The 19,236-nt window shown below is 44.6% G+C and overlaps 1 protein-coding gene across 1 annotated transcript; it reads right to left on the reverse strand.

The window, feature by feature from the left end:
- Nucleotides 1–2,979: 2,979 nt before the first annotated feature.
- IL12B (interleukin 12B) lies at nt 2,980–18,596 on the reverse strand. Its single transcript, XM_019740047.3, has 8 exons — nt 16,946–18,596; nt 13,093–13,180; nt 9,810–10,085; nt 9,105–9,222; nt 7,443–7,660; nt 6,139–6,296; nt 4,664–4,795; nt 2,980–4,075 (listed from the first exon to the last, which is right to left on the reverse strand). Exons 2-7 carry the CDS (start codon nt 13,178–13,180, stop codon nt 4,664–4,666), a joined length of 990 nt encoding a protein of 329 aa, XP_019595606.3. The 5' UTR covers nt 16,946–18,596; the 3' UTR covers nt 2,980–4,075.
- Nucleotides 18,597–19,236: the final 640 nt, after the last annotated feature.

Genomic DNA, 19,236 nt, shown 5'->3' on the forward strand with positions numbered 1-19,236 from the left:
AGGATCAGAAGTATGCTTCTTTCAGGTCATAAGTCATACAGTAAACATGGTAACAAGAAGCTTTGACTGAGGACTTACTCTGGATCGGGTATTTTTTTTAAGCACTGTTATTCCTTGTAATGTTCCCAACTACTCGGTGACATCGCTGCTGTTCGCATCCCATCTTACAGACGAGGAAACTTATGCTTCGGGTGCTTAAGTAACTTACTCAAGATCACAGAGCTAGTCAGTGGAAATAGCTACAGTTTATTGGGCGCTTGCTGTGGGCCAGGTGCTGTGCCAATCGCAGTAAACCAACTATCTCATTTCATAGTGCCCGTAACCCTCACGAAGTGGCTTTCAGTGCTTAGAATTTTAACCATTTTGTCCTTTGGAGACTGGAAATTATGTAAGGGTAAGGTCTTGTTCACCTTTCTATCCAGAAAGTTGAGGATGGCGCTAGGAACAGAGCAGTAACTAAAAAAAAAAAAAAAAATGTTTGTTGCGTGAAGAAGGCACAGCAGATGTATCTTACCCATAGGAGCTGCTTGCCCAGACCTCTTTTCCCACCAGGTATGGCCTGCTGATACTCAGGGTGCCCTTGGAACAGGCTTCCTGGCCATGGTTCCTCTCTGCCAGGGAGGTGGGCTATAACAAGGACCCTCCCCCCGCCCCCCGGCATCATTGGACATTGAGTGTTCCAGAGCTTCCCAGGGTGGTGCCAGCTGTAAGGGGCAGAGCCAGATTTTCTGACACCAATTCCTTCCCGTGCTGGCCAGGCTCCTTTTTCTGACTTGGCCAGCAGCCTCTCATAGATGGGGATCTGGTTGTTTAGGATAATTTCTTTATTTAATTTTTGGTTTATTCATTTTCTATTTTAGAAATAAATATAGGGAGAGTTATTGTTGAATGCATACAGAGTCTGTTTGGGAAGAAGAGAACGTTCTGGGGATGGATGGTGATGATGGCTGTATGACAAATGTGAATGTAGTTAATGCCACTGAACTCGACACCTAAAGATGGTTAAAATGATAAATTTTATGTTGTGTGCATTTTACCACAATTTTAAAAACCCATGCGTGTGGGTCCTTCTAACATTACACGAAGTCTGAGGGAGGTAGTTATAGCTCCTTGACGATGTCACTAGAGTCCCTGAGTCTTTGTCTTTACAGTCTTAGCAGGACTTAGCTTTCATCCTGGTTGTAAGATACCCTCTGAGACTTCTTACATTTTATCTGCACAAGAGAGGGAGGAGGAGGGAAAGGGCGATGCTATCCATGGCTCTGTATTTTAGCTGGAAAATCTTACATCTCATAGGCCAGAACTGGGTCTTGTGGCCTTGCTGAGTAGCAAGGGTGGCTGGAAAAGTGATTCCTTAGCTTCCCTAACTTTGAGCTGAGGAGGGGCGTGAGGGGAGAAGGAAGTTGGGAGTGAGTCCTGATTCAACAACCAGCAGGTTGTATCCAGTGCCCTGCTGACCGTCACATGGTGACGCAGCAGACGGGACAGGCCCACAGCCCAGTCTCCTTGTTCCCAGTCCTGAGCTCTTTTGCTAGCATATTTGATATATTTTGTAGTGGCTAGATTCCCAATAAATAGAACTGTCCTAGAGACTATCCTTCAGAGAGAAAAAAACTCTTCATTGCATGTACTGAAATTAATCAAAATGCTAAGAGGTTGTGTCAAGAAAGCACTGGGCATGGTGGGAGCCAGAACCTCTGAGCTCTGCCTCAGGCTGGCTGGAAGTTTTGGGAAAGGTCCCCAGGTCTCTGTACTTATGAAATGTGATTAACCGGTTGGCATTGTTCATTAAATCCCCATTACATGTTTTGATACCTCTAGATGAAAGACCCAGTAGGAGGACAGTAGTTCCTATTAACCAATCACATGCTATGGGCGTGGGCTTATAACACAAGATGATATGTTTCAAATGTTGGGTGACAGAAACTTCCCACCATTCCTCCTGGCTAGGAGCAGAGCAGGGGACACTTACCGTGTTTCCCTGAAAATAAGACCTAGCTGGACAATCAGCTCTAATGCGTCTTTTGGAGCAAAAATTAATGTAAGATCTGGTCTTATTATATTATATAAGACCCAGTCTTATATTATAGTAAAATAAGACCTGGTTTTATATTAATTGTTGCTCCAAAAGACGCATTAGAACTGATTGTCCAGCTAGGTCTTATTTTCAGGGAAACACGGTAGAATAAGGAAGGAATGTAAACAGATCTCTCTATTATAGTTACCTTGCCATTATAAGGAAGCCTGGATGTGCACACCAGTCTTTTGAAGATAGAGAATGGACTCCACTCTCTCTGATTCCCACCTCTTGCTCTTTCCATGGGAGGCGCCAAAGGGGAGAAGCAGGCCCTGCCCACGGAGCCCACAGTGGGCACTTCCCCTTCTCCATCGAGCCTTCCTGGGGTGACTCCAGGTTACCCTGATCCTTCGCCTTCGTTCACACTTCAGGGTAGCATGTATACGGAATGTTTTAGCATTTAGTGGTATTGAAGTAAACTTTTTCATCCTTGTCTTATAAGCTGTGCCAGGGATGGGCACTGTTAGGGGGAAGCAACCTGAGGCTTTTCGGAACCCCTCAACCCCAAGGGCTAGCATCTGTCCAGACACATGACAAACACTCAATAAACATGAGCTGAACCTACGGGATGGATTGCCCTGGTTGGAGTTTTATTTCATGGTGCTTGGGAAACTAGGAGAGTGATTCCAAGATCAAGATGAAAGAAGCAGAAGCATCCCCCCCTCTGCAGAGGGCATGGTACAGTTCAGCGTCCCTGCAGAGTCCCCCACGGTCGGGTCACAGGCAAGTCCTGAGCTCAGCAAGATACTGACTTTGGGAATCCTATAACGGGAAAGGGCAACTCTGCAAAACTGGAAATGAAATTGCTTCAAGAAAAGGCAATTCTTAATGGGTAGGAAGAAAAAAGTGCAGCCCTGGTAGATGTGGGAACAGGATACTGAATCAGCTGAGAACGCCCAAAATATCATTGCAAAGAAAAGGAACATTTTTATTAGTTCACTTTTGGGATGTAAAAATAAATAAGTAAGCAGAAAACACATGGACTCACTTTACAGACAGCACGTTCATTACATAAAAGGAGCCCCTGAATGGTTCGGCACTTTCTGGCCGTCCCTGCTCGTCAGGGTCACTCCTGCGGACGAGTAAGCGATTCTTGGTCGTGTCTGTGGATCTGTCTGCGTTTCTTGTGTGGCTATGAAGGAGCAACTGGGAATTCTGACAATTTGAGGTCGTTGGCCATAATGATGTGTCCTCCCTCTTGAAGCATAAGATCTTTTTAGTCTCCAGACACCTACGATGTCACTCTCTGTCACTCTCCTATGGCTTACAGATAGATGGGGTGGGTATTGCCCCGGAGGCTGAAGCCAAACTTCAATCATTTTTTTTTTTTTAAGCCCTTTTTAAGCTTTTTTTTTTTTAAAGCCCTTTCTAAATTCAAGCATCCAAAAACTCAACTTGGTTAGAAATGTAGGTGGCTTTGAATTATCAACACCACTTCAAGGAACTCTTCATGACTATGGCAACTAAGATCTCCTCCCCAGGACTTCCTCAGGCAGGTTCCCGTCTCCACGTCTCTAATTATTTCTTCTGTTCCCATCCATCACAAACGTACGATGGCGCTGGCATCAGAACTTCGTGTTCTTCCTGGTTGTCATAAAACGGATGATGCGCTTGCGGGCTCGATTGAAAAGTTGTCAGTATAAATAACACATAAGTTCACACTTTACATCATAGGGCCCATTCCTGATGGATCGGGCCCTGAGGGTGTGAAACATACAATACATCTTGGCACAAAAATGTTAAATAACTGTAATAAATTAATAAATACCTAAATTACTTAAATATTGAAATAGCAGTTGCAACCTGGAAATTATATAAATAAATTAACTGATTGTTTCAGTGGGCATTTGGCATTTAAATATAAAAATACAGAAAACACATCATTTAAAAAAAAGCAAATTAGGTAGAAAATATCTTTTGGGGTCTATTGTATCATGTCTTTTAAAATTTTTGCATCTATTCCACTTTTCCTCCAAGGTTTCGTCCTGGGAGTAGAACCTGAAAAAGAATGCCAAAAGTCTATGAGGATTAGAAATGCAGTAGCGAACCCTTCTTATTTCACACGACGTATTATCCGGGCAATTGGGTTCTGGGGATCCCCTGTTAGAAGGGTGCAGCCCTTATGTGGCCTAGGGTTTGGCTGGTACCTTGCTTACCAGAGGCTCTCTTGAGAGTTTTCTTAAAAGCATATCTGATCATGTCATTTCCTTGCTGAAAGCCCTTCAGTGCCACCCCCCACCCCCAGCCCCTGGATGAGGGTCTAATTCCTGGAAACAGCTGTAAGCCGCCCATGCTCTGACTCTTGGCTACCTCTCTCTCTTCTTTGCCTTTCCCTCTAGAAGGGCAGAACCTACGCCTGTTCTCTTTTTACTGCAATATCGCTGAGCCCAGCATAGAGTCTGGAACAATATGGGCATCAAACAGATATCTGTTAACGAACAAATATATTTTTCTGACTTTGGCGACTGTGCCAGGCACCCCATTCCCCATTTCCTCTCCTGCATGACCCCCACGCCCCAGCCCATTGTCCTGCACCCAGCTACGCTGAGTGTGCAGGTCTGGCCTGAGCCTTGCAGGATGGCTCACCTAACTGCAGGACACAGATGCCCACTCGCTCCAGGATGAGCTGTAGTAACGGTCCCGGGCCTGCACGTAGATCTTTGCATCCTTGTGGCACTTGACCCTGGCTGAGGTCTCGTCCACGAAGAGTCTATCTGTCTGCAAAAGAGAGGAAAATTTTTGGCAACACAGTCAGGAGATGCGCTGGGCACATTTCTGCAAAGCACATCTCCCAAAACAAGCACACCCTGGTTTTAGGGCACTACACTTGCCGCACGAGGGAGCGTGCATAGAACTTGCGCCACCTACTGACAGAAGCTCTAAGCACACGTGCAGCTTTTCTACTTGGCGAGTCCCGAGGGTGAAATTGGTCCAGCTTACATCTTTCTATTAATAGTACAGCTGCCTTCTCTGAAGGCCCCACGTGCACTCACCCAAGTACTAGGCCGACGGTGGGACTGGGACAGATTTGCTCTAGCTGTCCCCTGGATATTCAGCGAGACCGTACTCTGATCCTTTCATCAAACTTGATTCAAATCCAGGCATTGCTACTTATATAAGCTGTGTGACCACAGGAAGATGTCTTAGGCTGTCTGTGTCTCAGTTTCCTCATTTATAAAAAGAGGGGGCCCTAATAATGCCAGTCTCATAGAATTGCAAAAGTTAAAGATAATAATCATGTAAAACTCTCTAAAAAAGCAAAGTCTCTAGCCATGTAGAAAGCACTCAGTATCTTAAGTAGGGAAGATACCTATAAAGATTTTTAATAATATTTAGGTAAAATCAACTCCAGAATAGCCCCTGCAAAAAAAACCCAAAATTCTCAGGGAGTCACTGAATCACTGACTCTACCAGGTGCTAAATGCTATGCTGAATAAGGCCTTTATGTAGTGATTTTAAAACTGGGGTCCAAGGAGGCTAGGGCTGCCTCTGGGACCTTGGGATTTGTGATGCCAAGGCAAGAAAATGGGACAGCCATCATCTTAGCCTATGTAAATCCCGACACTCTGTTTAATAATTTCACAATATGTAGAACAGGTGAGAGTTATCCATTTTGGGTGAGACATAGCATTAAGGTTGTGTCATCTACTATACACACTCAGTCGAAACAATAATTTTAGGTTCCTGGAGCCCAGCTCTCCTATATCAGGACTGATTCTGAGTGCAAGAATTAATGATCAGCCACACTGGAGGTTGTATGGCTTTGTGTGTGGCAGTCTGAGTTTGTGTCCTGGTTCAGTCACTTCCTAGCTGGGTGACCTTGTGCAAGTCACGTAACCTCTCTGAGCTTCAATGTCTTCACAGTGATGTGGTGAGACTAATACTGCCTGTCTTTGTAGACTTACTGTGAGGATTAAGTGAGATATACATGTAAAATTCTTGGCACAGTTTCAGGCCCAGAGAAAGTGGTAAATAAACATTAGCTGTTATTGTCATCATTTTATCTTCTCCTTGATGTGGGCCTGCATACACCTGACCACAGAATATATTGCACATCTTACCTTTGTTTTCTTGTTCTTGCCTGGGACCTGAAGAGAAAAAGTCAAGGAGAAGTAGGAATGTGGGGTGCTCCAGGTGTCGGGGTACTCCCAGCTGACCTCCACATGCCGGGAATTCTTTATTGGCTTCAACTGCAGGTTCTTGGGCAGGTCCGGTTTGACTGTGGAAGGAGATGAGAAACACCCTTATTTTCCTAGTAGGGCTTTGGAGTAAGGTAGTTCTGGCTTGGATCCCACTTCCACCTTTGACTAGCGGTGAGTCCATAACCTGGTTATTTAACTTCTCTGAGCACCTGGTTGACAGACGTGAGGTACCCCTGCTGCTGGTGAGGCCGCCCTGGAGCCTGAAGAAAGCAATCCTCACCAGTTGTCATGTCCTTTATGGCTGAACCTGAGAGAGGCTCCGTATCCTTCCTGTCACCGCACAATCAGATGGACCCTGGCAGTGGCATTACTTCTGTGCAGTGCTCAGAAGGAAATGCTCAGAGACAACGGGACCCTCACATCCGGGCTATTGGTGAAGGACCACCCTCTCTGTGGTCAGTCCTCCTCTTTGCGCTAAACTCGGAGCTGAGCCGAGCCTCTTGCTGCGGAGGAGGTGAGAGATCTTCCACTTAGTGTTCTTTCTTGTGTCTTTTCATGGCGTCTGGCCCTGGTTTGTCTTGTAGCAGTTACAGTCAGATTGTCTCTATGCTCATTCATTCATTCCTTCAATAAATGACAACGGAGCCAGTCCCTAGACTGTGCATGGAAAGCACCGCCGTGTCACAAAGACTGTCCTCAGGTAGCATACCGTCTTCTAGATGAGGGCAGGGCGACATTCTATGGCATGTGCTTGGGCTCCTAGGCCCAGCACCGTTCCAAAGACCATAGCTCCTAGCAGATGCTTCACAAATATTCTTCCCTCAATTCCTAGCACAACTGACATCTTCTTTCATTTAGGACTTAGCTAAATCTCACCTCCTCAGGGAGACCTTCCTTGGCCACCCTACGTAGACCCCACCGCCCCCCATCCCACCCAGGGCAGCAGAAGTGTAGCCAAGAGCTTGCTTTTTTCAGTGGGGCACATCTGGGTCTGAATTGCTAGCGGTGAGATCTGGGGCAAGTTGCTAAACTGTTTTAAGACTCAATTTCCTCTTCTTTAAAATGCAGATAATAGTATCTACACTGTATGTTTTGGGGGGTGGGGTGGGTGCAGAATAAAAGGGATAATGCATGTAAACCCATTGCCCCAGTGCCTGGAGCGTTGTGAACATGTGATGAATGGCGTCTCTTTATTAAGCACATATAGAGTCAAGCAAACTCACTGATGTCCCTGATGAAGAAGCTGCTGGTGTAGTTTTCATACTTGAGCTTGTGCACAGCGTCCAGCACGACCTCTATGGACAGTCTCTCCTCGGCGGCTGGGCAGGCACTGTCCTCCTTACACTCCACCGTGTATTTCTTGTACTCCCTGCCGTCCACTGTGACGCTCTCTGCTGAGAGTGTCACTGCTTCACACGTCACCCCTCGGGAGTCTGAGGAGCTGAAGTTAAAGACAGACATATCCTGGGTCACACATTTGCAGGCGAGCTCCTAGCAGTTATAACCGGCTGGCTGTCTGAGGACATTGTTTCTCGCACTGGTCTGATTTCTCCCCAGGGGATAGAAACTGTCGCCCCGATGAGAACACGCTTTGCTTCAGAGTTAGTACAAATGTTTAGAAACAATTCGTCCCTTATACGCTTCTGGCCGAAATGAATCTGAAAAGTTTAGATCCAGAACCCCTGGTTACATCTTCTTATTAAAACGTTTGTTTCATTTTCCCCATTATTGCAAAATCAATACCTATTATAAAGAATTGAAAAGATAAAGATGCATAGAAAGGAAATGTATGTGCCTCTTTTAACCCTAACCTCACTCCCCAGATAACAATACTTCATATCTTGTTTTATCCCACCACACCTTTCTCTAAGAATATTCAAAGCAGTCATATATACACACACATATATGCATACACACATATTTTGTCTGTATCCACACACATGGAGTTTATTTTTTTATGAAACAGAATCACATTTTATGGAAACGGTTTTGTAACCATCTTTTCCCCGTCTGAACAAATTATGGGGAGCGCTCCACGACAAACCATATAGATCGGGTTACTCATTTTGATGACTGCTTGCTAAGCCACAGTAGAACGTACCACACTTCACTTGACCTTTCCCCTGTGATTACCAAAAAGTCACAATGAACCTTTGCATTTATGTCTTTGTGCACTTACGTAAGCATTTCTTTTGTAAGCATTTTCATCTTAAAGATGGAAAAGTAAGACCCCAAAGGTTACTCAGGTAAATAATGGCAAGGGCGGGATGATCACCTCGGGTTGGCTCCCTTATCTTAGATGATGAGAGAAGGAAGTCGCACAGAGGGGCTAACATAGGTCCTGTATCCACGGGGATTGGTTTCTTAGGGAAAGTCCAAGTGTATTGGACAAAAAGTGACTTTCAGATGAATGGTGTCAGCAGAAGAAAAAGGAGTTGAAGGGCTCTGGGAAATTTTCTAGCGGCCTCAGAGTTTTGGAGTTGGCTTCAGGGCTTTCAAGGTCTATGCCCTAGAGCTCTTGTTTCTATTTTTTGAGGTGCAGTTTTGGCAAGTCATTTGTTGCTTCACTTTCTCCTTTTATCTCTCCCCGTGGTGCTATGAGCCTTAATGAAGCCTCTCCAGGCAGTTTGGATGAGTGGGTTCAAACACGGCAGAGGCTATTCTGAGGACCCGATAATATCCTGCTCTTATGCATACGTTTGTTCAGGCAATTAGATTAAATCTCCACGTTCTTTCTCCAACTTAGGCAAAGGAAGGGGGGCGTTGAAAAAATATAGGGTTGACTTTGTTTCCTCCCTTATCATTAACTGATAGGCCATTGCTAGGTCACCCTATTTTCTTAATGAAATAGCAAAATGCTGAGAAAGCAGAGTGATTTCACTTACCCTCTGCTGCTTTTGATGTTGAATGTTAAATCCGTACTGATTGCCGTCAACCACCAGCAGGTAAAATGACCAGAATAATTCTTGGCCTCACATTTTAGAAAGGTCTTACTTTTGGGCTCTGGATTTGAAAAGAACAAAAATTCAACATTTCGGGTTTGTTTGTTTGTTTGTTTCTGAGAAAGATTTTGATTGTGATTAATCTCATGCCCCCAAATGGTATCAGAGTGAAGATCTTCCATTAATTTCCTTGAAAAATGCTGCTGCTCCCCCGGCAGGCAGTTCAGTGAGAACTGGGAATGTCCCAACAGCATGCTGACTCTGTACAGCATATTACACACCTGGCACACTGGAGGGGGGTATGAATTTTTTTCAAGGCTATTACCCCTGTGCTGGGTTATGCACCATATATGTTCGTTAATTTCCATTAGCCTCCCAGTAATATCGCTGTTATTTAAAGAGGATCTCAGGAAAAGCATCAAACTCACCACAAACTGTCTTAACATGAGATTTTGAAGGTAGATAACCCAAAATGTCTAGTAAAGGAAAACCAAATCAGAGGAAAATGTAGGTTCCGAGTGGTTTCTGTAGGGGACTCGATTACTTCACTAACTATGCTAATCATGTCTTGCCTTTTACATTTTTAATTTTTGTATCTCTTATGGAGCAAAAGAAAAAACTGGCACTGTCCAAGGGAATGGAATTTACCTTTCTGGTCCTTTAAAATGTCAGTGGACCAAATCTCGTCTTCCATTTTGTGAATCAGCAGGAGAAAACGGCTCTGGACCTCGCCTCCTTTGCGACAGGTGTACTGTCCAGCATCTCCAAACTCCTTGACTTGGATGGTCAAGGTTTTGCCAGAGCCTAAGACCTCACTGCTTTGGTCCGAGGTCCAGGTGATGCCGTCTTCTTCAAGGGTATTGCAGGTGAGTGTCACCATTTCGCCACGGGCATCGGGGTGCCAATCCAACTCTACAACGTAAACTGGAGAGCACAGAGAGTGGAGAACCGGACGATAAGCTCCATGAACTCTGGGACTGTGTTGTTTGAACCACCTGGGCATTTGCACTGCCAAAGCACGACCTTGTTCATAACAGCAAATGCTTGCTGCGATGACCTCAGAGCATTGGGCCTCACTTGGGCTCAAAGTCATGGAAGAAAGAAGCAAAGAGCTTTATAAATGCCATTGACTCATTAACTGGCAGAGTGCCCTTAGTAATTCACCTCTGATTCGGTGGTAGATGAGGAAAGCCTTGATATACTGAAAAATGCAAACACCACAAGACTCTTTGCTGAATGCCTGGTGGAGATAAGAAACTTCCAGCACAATTTCAGTCTCATAGGGAATAAGGCAGGGCACAGAATGTCAAGAAAGACTGACCAGGACTGAAATTCTGGCCCCACTAGCTGGCTGGAGGATTTGGAGAAAAGTACTTAATCATCCGGAGCCTCAGTTTCCTCGTCTGTGAAATGGCAATAATAATAGTATCCATTTTGTAGGTTTGGCTCTGAGGATTAAATGAAGAAAAGCGTATAAAACACTTAGCACGGTGCCTGCCTCAATAAACTCAGTGTTAGTTGTTAGTGTTATTCACAGACCAAAGGGTCCGACCGTTGCATTGCACAGAAAAACTGTCTTAATTTTCCATGGAGATTTTAGGATTTAGTTCCTACTGCATGAAGTTCACCAATGGAAATTTTCATGCTCTCTGTATTTTTTAAAGCTATTTTACACTCTTAATGAGGCAACTGAGTAGGTCTTAATTTATAGAGGAGGGTACTGAGACCAGGAGACAGCAAGATTACACATTTAGTCAGATGCACAAGACCTGTATCTCAGACTTTCTGTCTCCTCGGCTTTGTATCGGGTCCCTAATACCAGTATCTAAACTGGCAAGGGAGGAATGGCTTGGTATATAGTATTTCAGAAAGGGTGTCACAGCAAAGCTTCACTCATGTGTCAAGTATTAATTGAATTGTTTAATGCAGTGGCTCTCAAACCATGATCATCGAACTACCACCAACAGTACCACCTGGAATCTGCTAGAAATGCAAATTCTCAATTGCTGAACCAGGAGCTTTAGGATGGGCCCAGTGATCTGGTTTTTATGCTCTCCAGATAATTCGGATGCCTGCTGTGAGAGTCACAGAGGTTAAGTGCCTGGCTCTCCGAGTCACATACGTTTGGGTTTATGTTCAGCTCTGGCTCCCACACTAGACCGTGGCCTTGGGCCAGACATGCAATGACTCTAAGCTTTGGCATCACCTTCTTTAAAATGAACAAAATATTAGAACTCGCTTCAGAAGGTTGACATGTGGACTATACAAGCTAATTCATATAAGAGCTTGCTCAACACAGTGCCCTCAATTGCTCTATAACTGGTGGCTCTTGTCGTGGGCATCCAAACGTAAAGCATCATGAAATATAAAGTTCTCACTTCATATCAAAGGGATTTGTAACTCCTGAATGGGTAACTAAGACAAGAGGTAAAAAGCATTTGGGGCCCAACTCTTTGGACCTGATAGCTGCACTGACATAACACCACATGGCACCTTTGGCTTTCTCGAGTTTTAATTTGTCCTGCTGGCAACTGAACAGTCATAAGTGAGACTCAGAAGCCCTAAAGGACCCCTTGGCCAAGGGTGGGTAAAAACAATTGCTGTGCTTGGCTTCATCTCCTCATCCTGTCTCCAAAGTCATAAGCCCTGTCAGGGTTTCTCACATTGACTTTCTGTAGTTTCTGTGGTTTACCAAATCAGAAGTAACTAAGGGATGACTGCAAGGGCCAAGGTTCCTGAACTCACTGAAAACCCCAGGTTGGCAGGGATGTGACATAATCATTGGGCTCTGGCCTTTGCCTTTATTCAAGGAAAGGTCTAAAGTCTGCAACCCATGTGGGGCAGAGGAACGAGGGCTGGGTTATTGTCTCCCCCAAATTATTAAGTATGGAGGAATAGCCCGAAATTTCTTTTAGGTATCCGTTTCGGTGCTTATCAAGAGATTATTTCTGGTCATCAACTGAAATGTCTTCAGTTTTAATTTACACCTATCTCTTCTTCCTCAGTTCTCCGAGGACACAGAAAACAATTGCTTCATGTCCTTCTTGTAAAACCTCCTTCAATACTTCAGCGCACAGGCTTTGACGAGAGACAGAATTGGAATCAGGTGCCTCTTCCACCCTTACCTGGTATCTGAAATTGGGTAAGTTACCTAATCTCTGTAGCCTCTATTTTCAAAATCTGTATAATGGCATAAAGCAGCCCCTATTTCCTCTGGTTGTTGTGAGAATTAAATGAGATACTATGCTCAATGAATATTAAGTATTATTATACAATTAGAGACAGGATTGTCAACATTATTATGTTGGCTTCAATGAGAAACATCTGAGGGTCTCAGGAACAACTAATAATAAGTTAGTACAGTTAATAATCCATATAGAATGCATCAGTTTGTAATCCCTGGTTTACAGTTGAGGAAACTCAGGCTCCGAGGTGACGCTGCTCAAGGTCACATAACCAATAAGTGGCAGAACCAGCCTTATGAACCCAAGTCCACATGAGTCTAAGTGCTATGCTTTCCCCAAAGTGCTTGGTCAGAGGTAAGTCATCTTGGTGCCAACTAAGGAGGTGATACTGTGTGGTGGAGTGGGAAATGATTGGGACATAGTTGCTATAGTTTTCAAATCTTTCGCTTGGGAATTTTAATCACATGATACAGTTGGTTTTTAGTAATACTGGCAAAGTCTGTATCTCTTTTTCCACCATGGTCCACAAAAAGCTCCCTCTCTTGTCATCTAATGTGAAAGCCAAACAGTACAGGCACCATCGATAGTGAGAGAAGGGCATGTGGTCAGTGTTTCCCCAGCGTGATGGTTCTCACTAGGAAACCCCAATGCATGCTTGCTCATCTCACTCTGACTTCCCTCCAGGGGCTGCCTGAGAGTCCTGGCCTATGTCTGGCCTCTAGAGAGAATAAGGAGAGTCTGGTTACCATCTTTCTTCAGTTCCCATATGGCCACGAGGGGCGATGCCAGAAAAACCAGGGAAAAACAGGAGAGGACCAACTGCTGCTGAAGCATCTATAAGGGGGAGAGAAAAAGAGGAGAAGGAGGAAAAGAGAAAGAAGAGGGAAAAGAGGAGAGAGAATGTCAGTAATTATTCAGTTACCTTTGGAAACCGTATTCACATTCTATGCACATTATCTTTAATCTCTATTTTCCTCTTTCTTCTCTACACTGTCAGGTTAACAATAAGGGAATTACAGGAGACTTTATACTAGTCTCCCAGTAAGAACATCTCCACGTAGAGAACCACAGACTATCTGAGGTTGAAAGGGACCTAAGGCCAGCCTTCTGATATAATCCTCTTATTTTTAAGATGAGAAACGTAAGGCTCAGAGAAGGACCATGACTTGTCTGGATCAACATTCAGAAGTTATTTACTTGGTACTTACTATGTAAAGGGCACTGAGCTAGTGCCGTAGAGGGTAAAATAGGTTTTTACACGGATCCTGCCTTTTAGGAGCAAATATTTCCATTCAGCAAATATTTATTAACTTAGTGTGTTAAACGCCTACCCTCCAGTTGGGAAGATAAGCTACACACTTGTGTCACTGCAGCACAAGGCAGTATGTGCAGTGACCCCCAGGGTTGAAGGACTTGGTTTGGGGAGGAAAAGGTAATATAGAGGCAGTCTTTCAAATTCTGGGAATGACCTGGTCCCTAGACCTTGTTGGAGGGATTTAGTTTCTCTTCTTGTTTAGAGTGTAATTGCTCCAAAGTCAAACATTACTCTCTCTCACATAATGTAACCTGGTGGTTCTCAAACTTGAGCATACGTCAGAATAACCTGGAAGCCTTGCTAAAACACTAATTGCTGAGCCCCACCCCAAGTCTGACTCAGCAGGTCTGGGGGTGTGGCCTGAGAATCTGCATTCCTGAAAGGTTTACAGGCGAAGCTGAGTTGCTGCTCCTGGGACCGCACTTTGAGAACCACCGGTTTAACCCATGTTCAGGTTCCCGAGCCCCTAACAAAAACAAGGTGTTCTTTGGGAGAAGTCCATAAAATACTGACATACCCACCATGAAATAATGAAATGCATAATTTTGTAATAAATCAGCCACTATCTTATATTGGAATTCGGTCTAAATTAGTATCCCAGATTTATGAAAATCTTCAGACTGTGAAAATTTTACCCCATCTGTGAATTAGGTAGAGATGATTATTGTTTAATTTCAGTCTGAAACACCTCCATCCATCTCAGAGAGCACCCATGCTGTGCAGAAACATGGTTCCAGAAACCACTGTCTAAATCACATGAAGAACGAGACTCAAAATTGTCAGCCCAATTCCTTCAAAATGATCATCCCATGATTGGGGTGACTGAATATTGACAAATAGCAGCTTTGTCAGAATGGCTGACAACCCCCAAGGTTACTCCTAGGGGGAACCTTGCCATGTACTTTATTCCCTTAGATTACAGAGGTTGAGCGTGGCAGAGACAGGACTAGAAGTCAGGCCTTTCCATACGTTGTCAGCACTCCTGTCAGTGCAGCATGGAGCTTTCAGGGGCACGTCTATCAGTTTAGTCTAAGTTATGACTGGAGCAAAGTACTAGTTGCCACAGAGTATCAGGTAGTATATTCACAGGCTTGGAGTCAAGCAGATGTGGGCTTCAATTCTGGTCCTACCACTCACTAGTTGTATGATGCTGGCCATATTGCTCTCTGAGCTTCCGTCTTTCCATCTATAATAAAATGGATGTAACATAGAGGCAATCTTTCAAATTCTGGCTGCTGTTGGGAGACAACATATTTCAAGGTTGTTGGGAGAATGCAATGAGATGACACAGTATAGAAGGCAACCAATAACGTATTAACTTACACCTATGGAAGAAAGAGATAAAGGAAAAATATGGTATCTCTGTTTCGTATACAATGGATAGACAAAAAGGGAAATGCCATAGAGGTACTGCAATTACACAGGCCTGTGAAACCCAGATGTCAGTGCTCTGGGGAGGGAAATGACAGAGATTCCTGGCATCTCCTGTCGATACCTTTACTCCCTTAATATTGGGTTTTCCCCTTGGCTATGTGCCCAGCACTTCCTCTCTGAGCCTCAGATGTATTTGAGAATTTCAGGTGAACTGCACTTGAGGATCAAGGGAGACCTGGTGATGGTTCCCATTTTGGTATCATGTACATTTCAAACCACAGAACACTGGCAGGGAGTGGAGATGGTTTCCCCTTCATCAAACCCAGGAGACACTGAAAAGTGGGCAACATGTAGTTATTCCATGGTTCGCTAGACCAGCTGGTAGCAGGGAGCTGTATCCCGCAGCCCACATTGCCCTGGCACGCTAAGTTTGAGAGTCTTGAGAGTTAAAAGAATTTTTTTAATGTAATTTCATAGGTTTTCTAAACTCTTGAAACCCTTGTTTAAGGGGCGCAGGGAGCCCCGGGCTTGTGGTATATTAAGGCTCCCTAATGCTGGTGCCAACATGGGTATGACAATGACACTTGGTTGGGTGTCTCTTTTTCAAGTTTTGCTTTTTAATTAGAAAAGAGAAGTATTATTTAAAAATAAAGAGACATAGTCACAGAAGGCATGGGTGGCACATACAAAGGGTCCCAGTTCTCGAGCCAGGCAGGACCTGCACTGGCATCCCATCTCTGCCACTCATTAGTTGTGTGACTCTGGACAACTCACTTGTTAAGCCTCACACTCTTAATCTGTAAAATGGGCATCCTGTTGTGGTGAGGAGTTAATGATATCAGTCATGTAAAGTATCCAGCATGGTGCCCAAAGGAGGTCAGGACTCCAGACGCTTTGCTCTCACAGAGCCCCATCTCTCCTTCCATAGCACTTTCTACAGTTGCAGTAATGTGGCTACTTCTTTAATGTATAGTTACTTCCCTTCCGCACTGAGATCTCTGGTGGCAAAGATCATGTCTGTCCTTTACACTGTATCCCAGACTCTAGACTAGAGGGATTTCATTAATTATTAGAAAAATGAATGAACGTACAGAAATCAAAAAATTCCAGATGCCAGTAAAATGAACTCTAAGAGGCTGCCCAAATTCTTTCTAATATCTTGAAATTCCTTATTTGAAAAAAAGTGGGCCATCAGCTGTGGTTTGGTAATCTCTTTGTTGGAATGATACTTTAATCTGATCATTATTTTTTTAACCTGAAGATTGTTGCACACGATTTACCTGGACAAGTATAAGACAGCAGTACAGTGAAGATTATCTGTTTTTCTTCTCACAGATTTTACAATTCTTCCGAAACTAGTTTTAAACACTGCAGTTGCTTTCCCTTTTTTAAGTGGGCCCAAGTTAGTTAATCCAAAAGAACTGACAACCCAGCTATCACTCTGATTGATAAACGCATCACAAATATGGGAGCAAGTATGCTCTGTAACATTCAGTTATGAGGTGAAAGTATAAATTAAATGGTTTGTTGAATTCATTCTTACTTAATGAATGAAAGGCTTTAAAAACGTTTACAACACTAAAGGCAAGCAACACTCTATATAATCCTTTAACTGATGGCCATTCATACTGAGGAACATGCTTTTATATACATACTACTTTTAAACAAGATAAAACAAATCTTTCTATAAAGTGTGAATTCATTCACAGACCTTGGTATATAATTATTATTAGCTGACTTTCTAAATTAATACTTTATACATCAGTCCCCCAAATACTGACTTTTCAGCAGCAGGTAAGTCATCAGGTACGCTTCTAGAAATCCACCCACGCCACGACGTCAGGTGCAGGGGTAGCACACGCAGGGTGCGGGCCTGTGGAAGGGGCGGCCGGGGCTATGGAAGTGCTTACCTTGTTTCTGGCCAAACTGCCGAATTCACTGGGTCCGAAACCGTTGTTTCTTCTTCTTCTTCTTTTCCTCTTGCTGCTGTTGCTGCTGCTACTACAGCTTATATACTCTACTCCTACCAAGATTTCTGATGGAAACTTAAACTAGAAACTGACTTGTTCCAAGTTGCAACACTGAAAACAAGTCTCAAAACCTTCTGGGGGAATTTCAAGAAGTTCCTTTTTTTTTTTTTTTTTTTTTTTTTTTTAAGTGTGTATCAATAATGCTGAGGGAGCATAGCATCAAAATCCCAGGTAATGAACTAAGAGGAAATGACTTTTGGGTGGGGAAAAAGGAAGGAGATGGGATGCTGTCTTCTTTGGGTTGACATCATGGCCAAGGTCCTTAGAGACAGCAGTAAGCAGCCTCCCTGGGCTCCAGGGATTGAAGAAGGAAGGCCAAAGAGAGGTCACAACGAAGGCCGAGGTCACACAGGAGGCTGAGTTCAGGCCAGGGTGGGGCAACTGTAAACTAGAAGGCCCCAAAGCAAAATCTGGGGTTCTCCTGAGGTCTGAGGGCAAATGGTGTAGTATATCTGGGGTACCCTCCCCTACATTATTCTTTTAACATACGGATTTCAGAAACATACTAATTACCACCCATTGTGGCTCCACGCAACACACACACACACACACACATACACACACATACACACTAATTACCACCCATTGTGGCTCCACGCAACACACACACACACACACACACACACACACTAATTACCACCCATTGTGGCTCCACGCAACACACACACACACACACACACACTAATTATCACCCATTGTGGCTCCACGCAACACACACACACACTCACACACACGTACACACTACCACCCATTGTGGCTCCATGCAACACACGCGCGCACATTTATATAGATACAGCTCTGGGGAGATAATGAAAATGTGTGTACTACTACTAAGACTCAAATGTGTAAAGAAATATGGCCTATACTCATAGATGTTCGCTCCTAGACAGATGGGAGCAGAAAGTGAAATATCCACAGGCAGGCAGAGACAACCCATGCCACACTCAAAGCATACCTGGGCACCCAGAGTATACCCTCATACTCATTTGCACACACATCTAGGAGCTCTACGCAAATGCACAGAGCTAGCCGAATTAGCTAGAAATTCCGCTAGGAATTTAACATTAATTACTACGAGAGGTGCAAATGTGTGCACCGGTGTTAGACACCCCCACCCCATCTGCACACGATCCGAACACCTACACCAAGTACCGGCCAACAGACGCGGGATGTACGCGGAGCTGCCCGCAGAGGGCGCTGCTGCGAGGCGGTCCCCGTGCGGCGACCCTGCTCTGGGAGCTCACTGAGAGCGGGCGACTTGTCTATCGCAGCGCCCGGCTCCCCGTCCCTGTTGCGAGGGGAAGTTCCTGGGCCAGGCCGAGTTTCAGGACGACTTAGATTTCCCTGCTAACTTTCCTCACAGTCTCAGTGAGGAGTAAACGGGAAACCCAAGCGACAGCAGCGGAGCTTCCCAGCCGCAAACTTCCTCTCTCCCTTAGTCCCCGCCGCGCGAGGGCGGGGCCACTTCACAGGCCGTCCCACTGGTGATCCAACCTGTGCTCTGGCTTGGGCGGAGATTGTGCCTAAAGGGTCAGAGATCCTTCGCCCATCTCCTCTGTCCTGTAAGTCTCCCCAAACTTTGTCTCCTGGGCTTCAAGTGAAACGGAAGTTCTCATATTACACAAGAAAGCAAAACATACTGTATCCAAGATGCATACGCGTATATGGTTAAGTGAGCAAAGCTGGTTGCTTTGTATGTTGGTTATATACCATTTGTGTGTGTGTGTGTGTGTGTGTGTGTGAGTGTGAGTGTGAGTGCACATGCGCTTTTTACAGTAGGCATCCCTGGGGAGTATAGCTAGATGGTGATGGAGAGAAGGTGGCCTTTCTACTGTTTGCTTTTGTTGTTATTGAACAGTTGACCCTTGAACAGCAGGGGATGGGAAGGGGTGGGGGTGAAGGCGGTGTTAGGGGCTTCGATGTCTCCCCTCCAGTTGTATAGCTTTTGACTCCCCCCAAACTTAATTACGGTTGGCTCTCAGTATCTGTGGGAGATAGGTTCCAGAACCCCCGTGAATACCAAAATCCGTGGGTGCTCAAGTCCCTTATACAAAATGGTATAGAACCATGCATACAGCTGGCCCTCTGCACCCGAAGATTCCCAACCGCTGAAGGAAAATACTGGTTTTGATGGAAACAGACAAATACCCAGGGCCGACTGTTATGAAAAA

This window comes from Rhinolophus sinicus, chromosome 5, assembly GCF_057876585.1.
Source record: "Rhinolophus sinicus isolate RSI-liver-muscle chromosome 5, RSI-T2T, whole genome shotgun sequence".
NCBI classification, from domain to species: Eukaryota; Metazoa; Chordata; class Mammalia; order Chiroptera; family Rhinolophidae; genus Rhinolophus; species Rhinolophus sinicus.

What these genes read in the sequence shown, in the direction of transcription:
- IL12B (XM_019740047.3), bottom strand. Translation starts at nt 13,180, where the DNA reads ATGCTTCAGCAGCAGTTGGTCCTCTCCTGTTTTTCCCTGGTTTTTCTG. An exon ending in CATTTTAAAGGACCAGAAAG is followed by an intron (nt 9,223 to 9,809) that starts GTAAATTCCATT and finishes TTTCAAATCCAG; the next exon opens with AGCCCAAAAGTAAGACCTTT. An exon ending in AACATCAAAAGCAGCAGAGG is followed by an intron (nt 7,661 to 9,104) that starts GTAAGTGAAATC and finishes CTTTAACTTCAG; the next exon opens with CTCCTCAGACTCCCGAGGGG.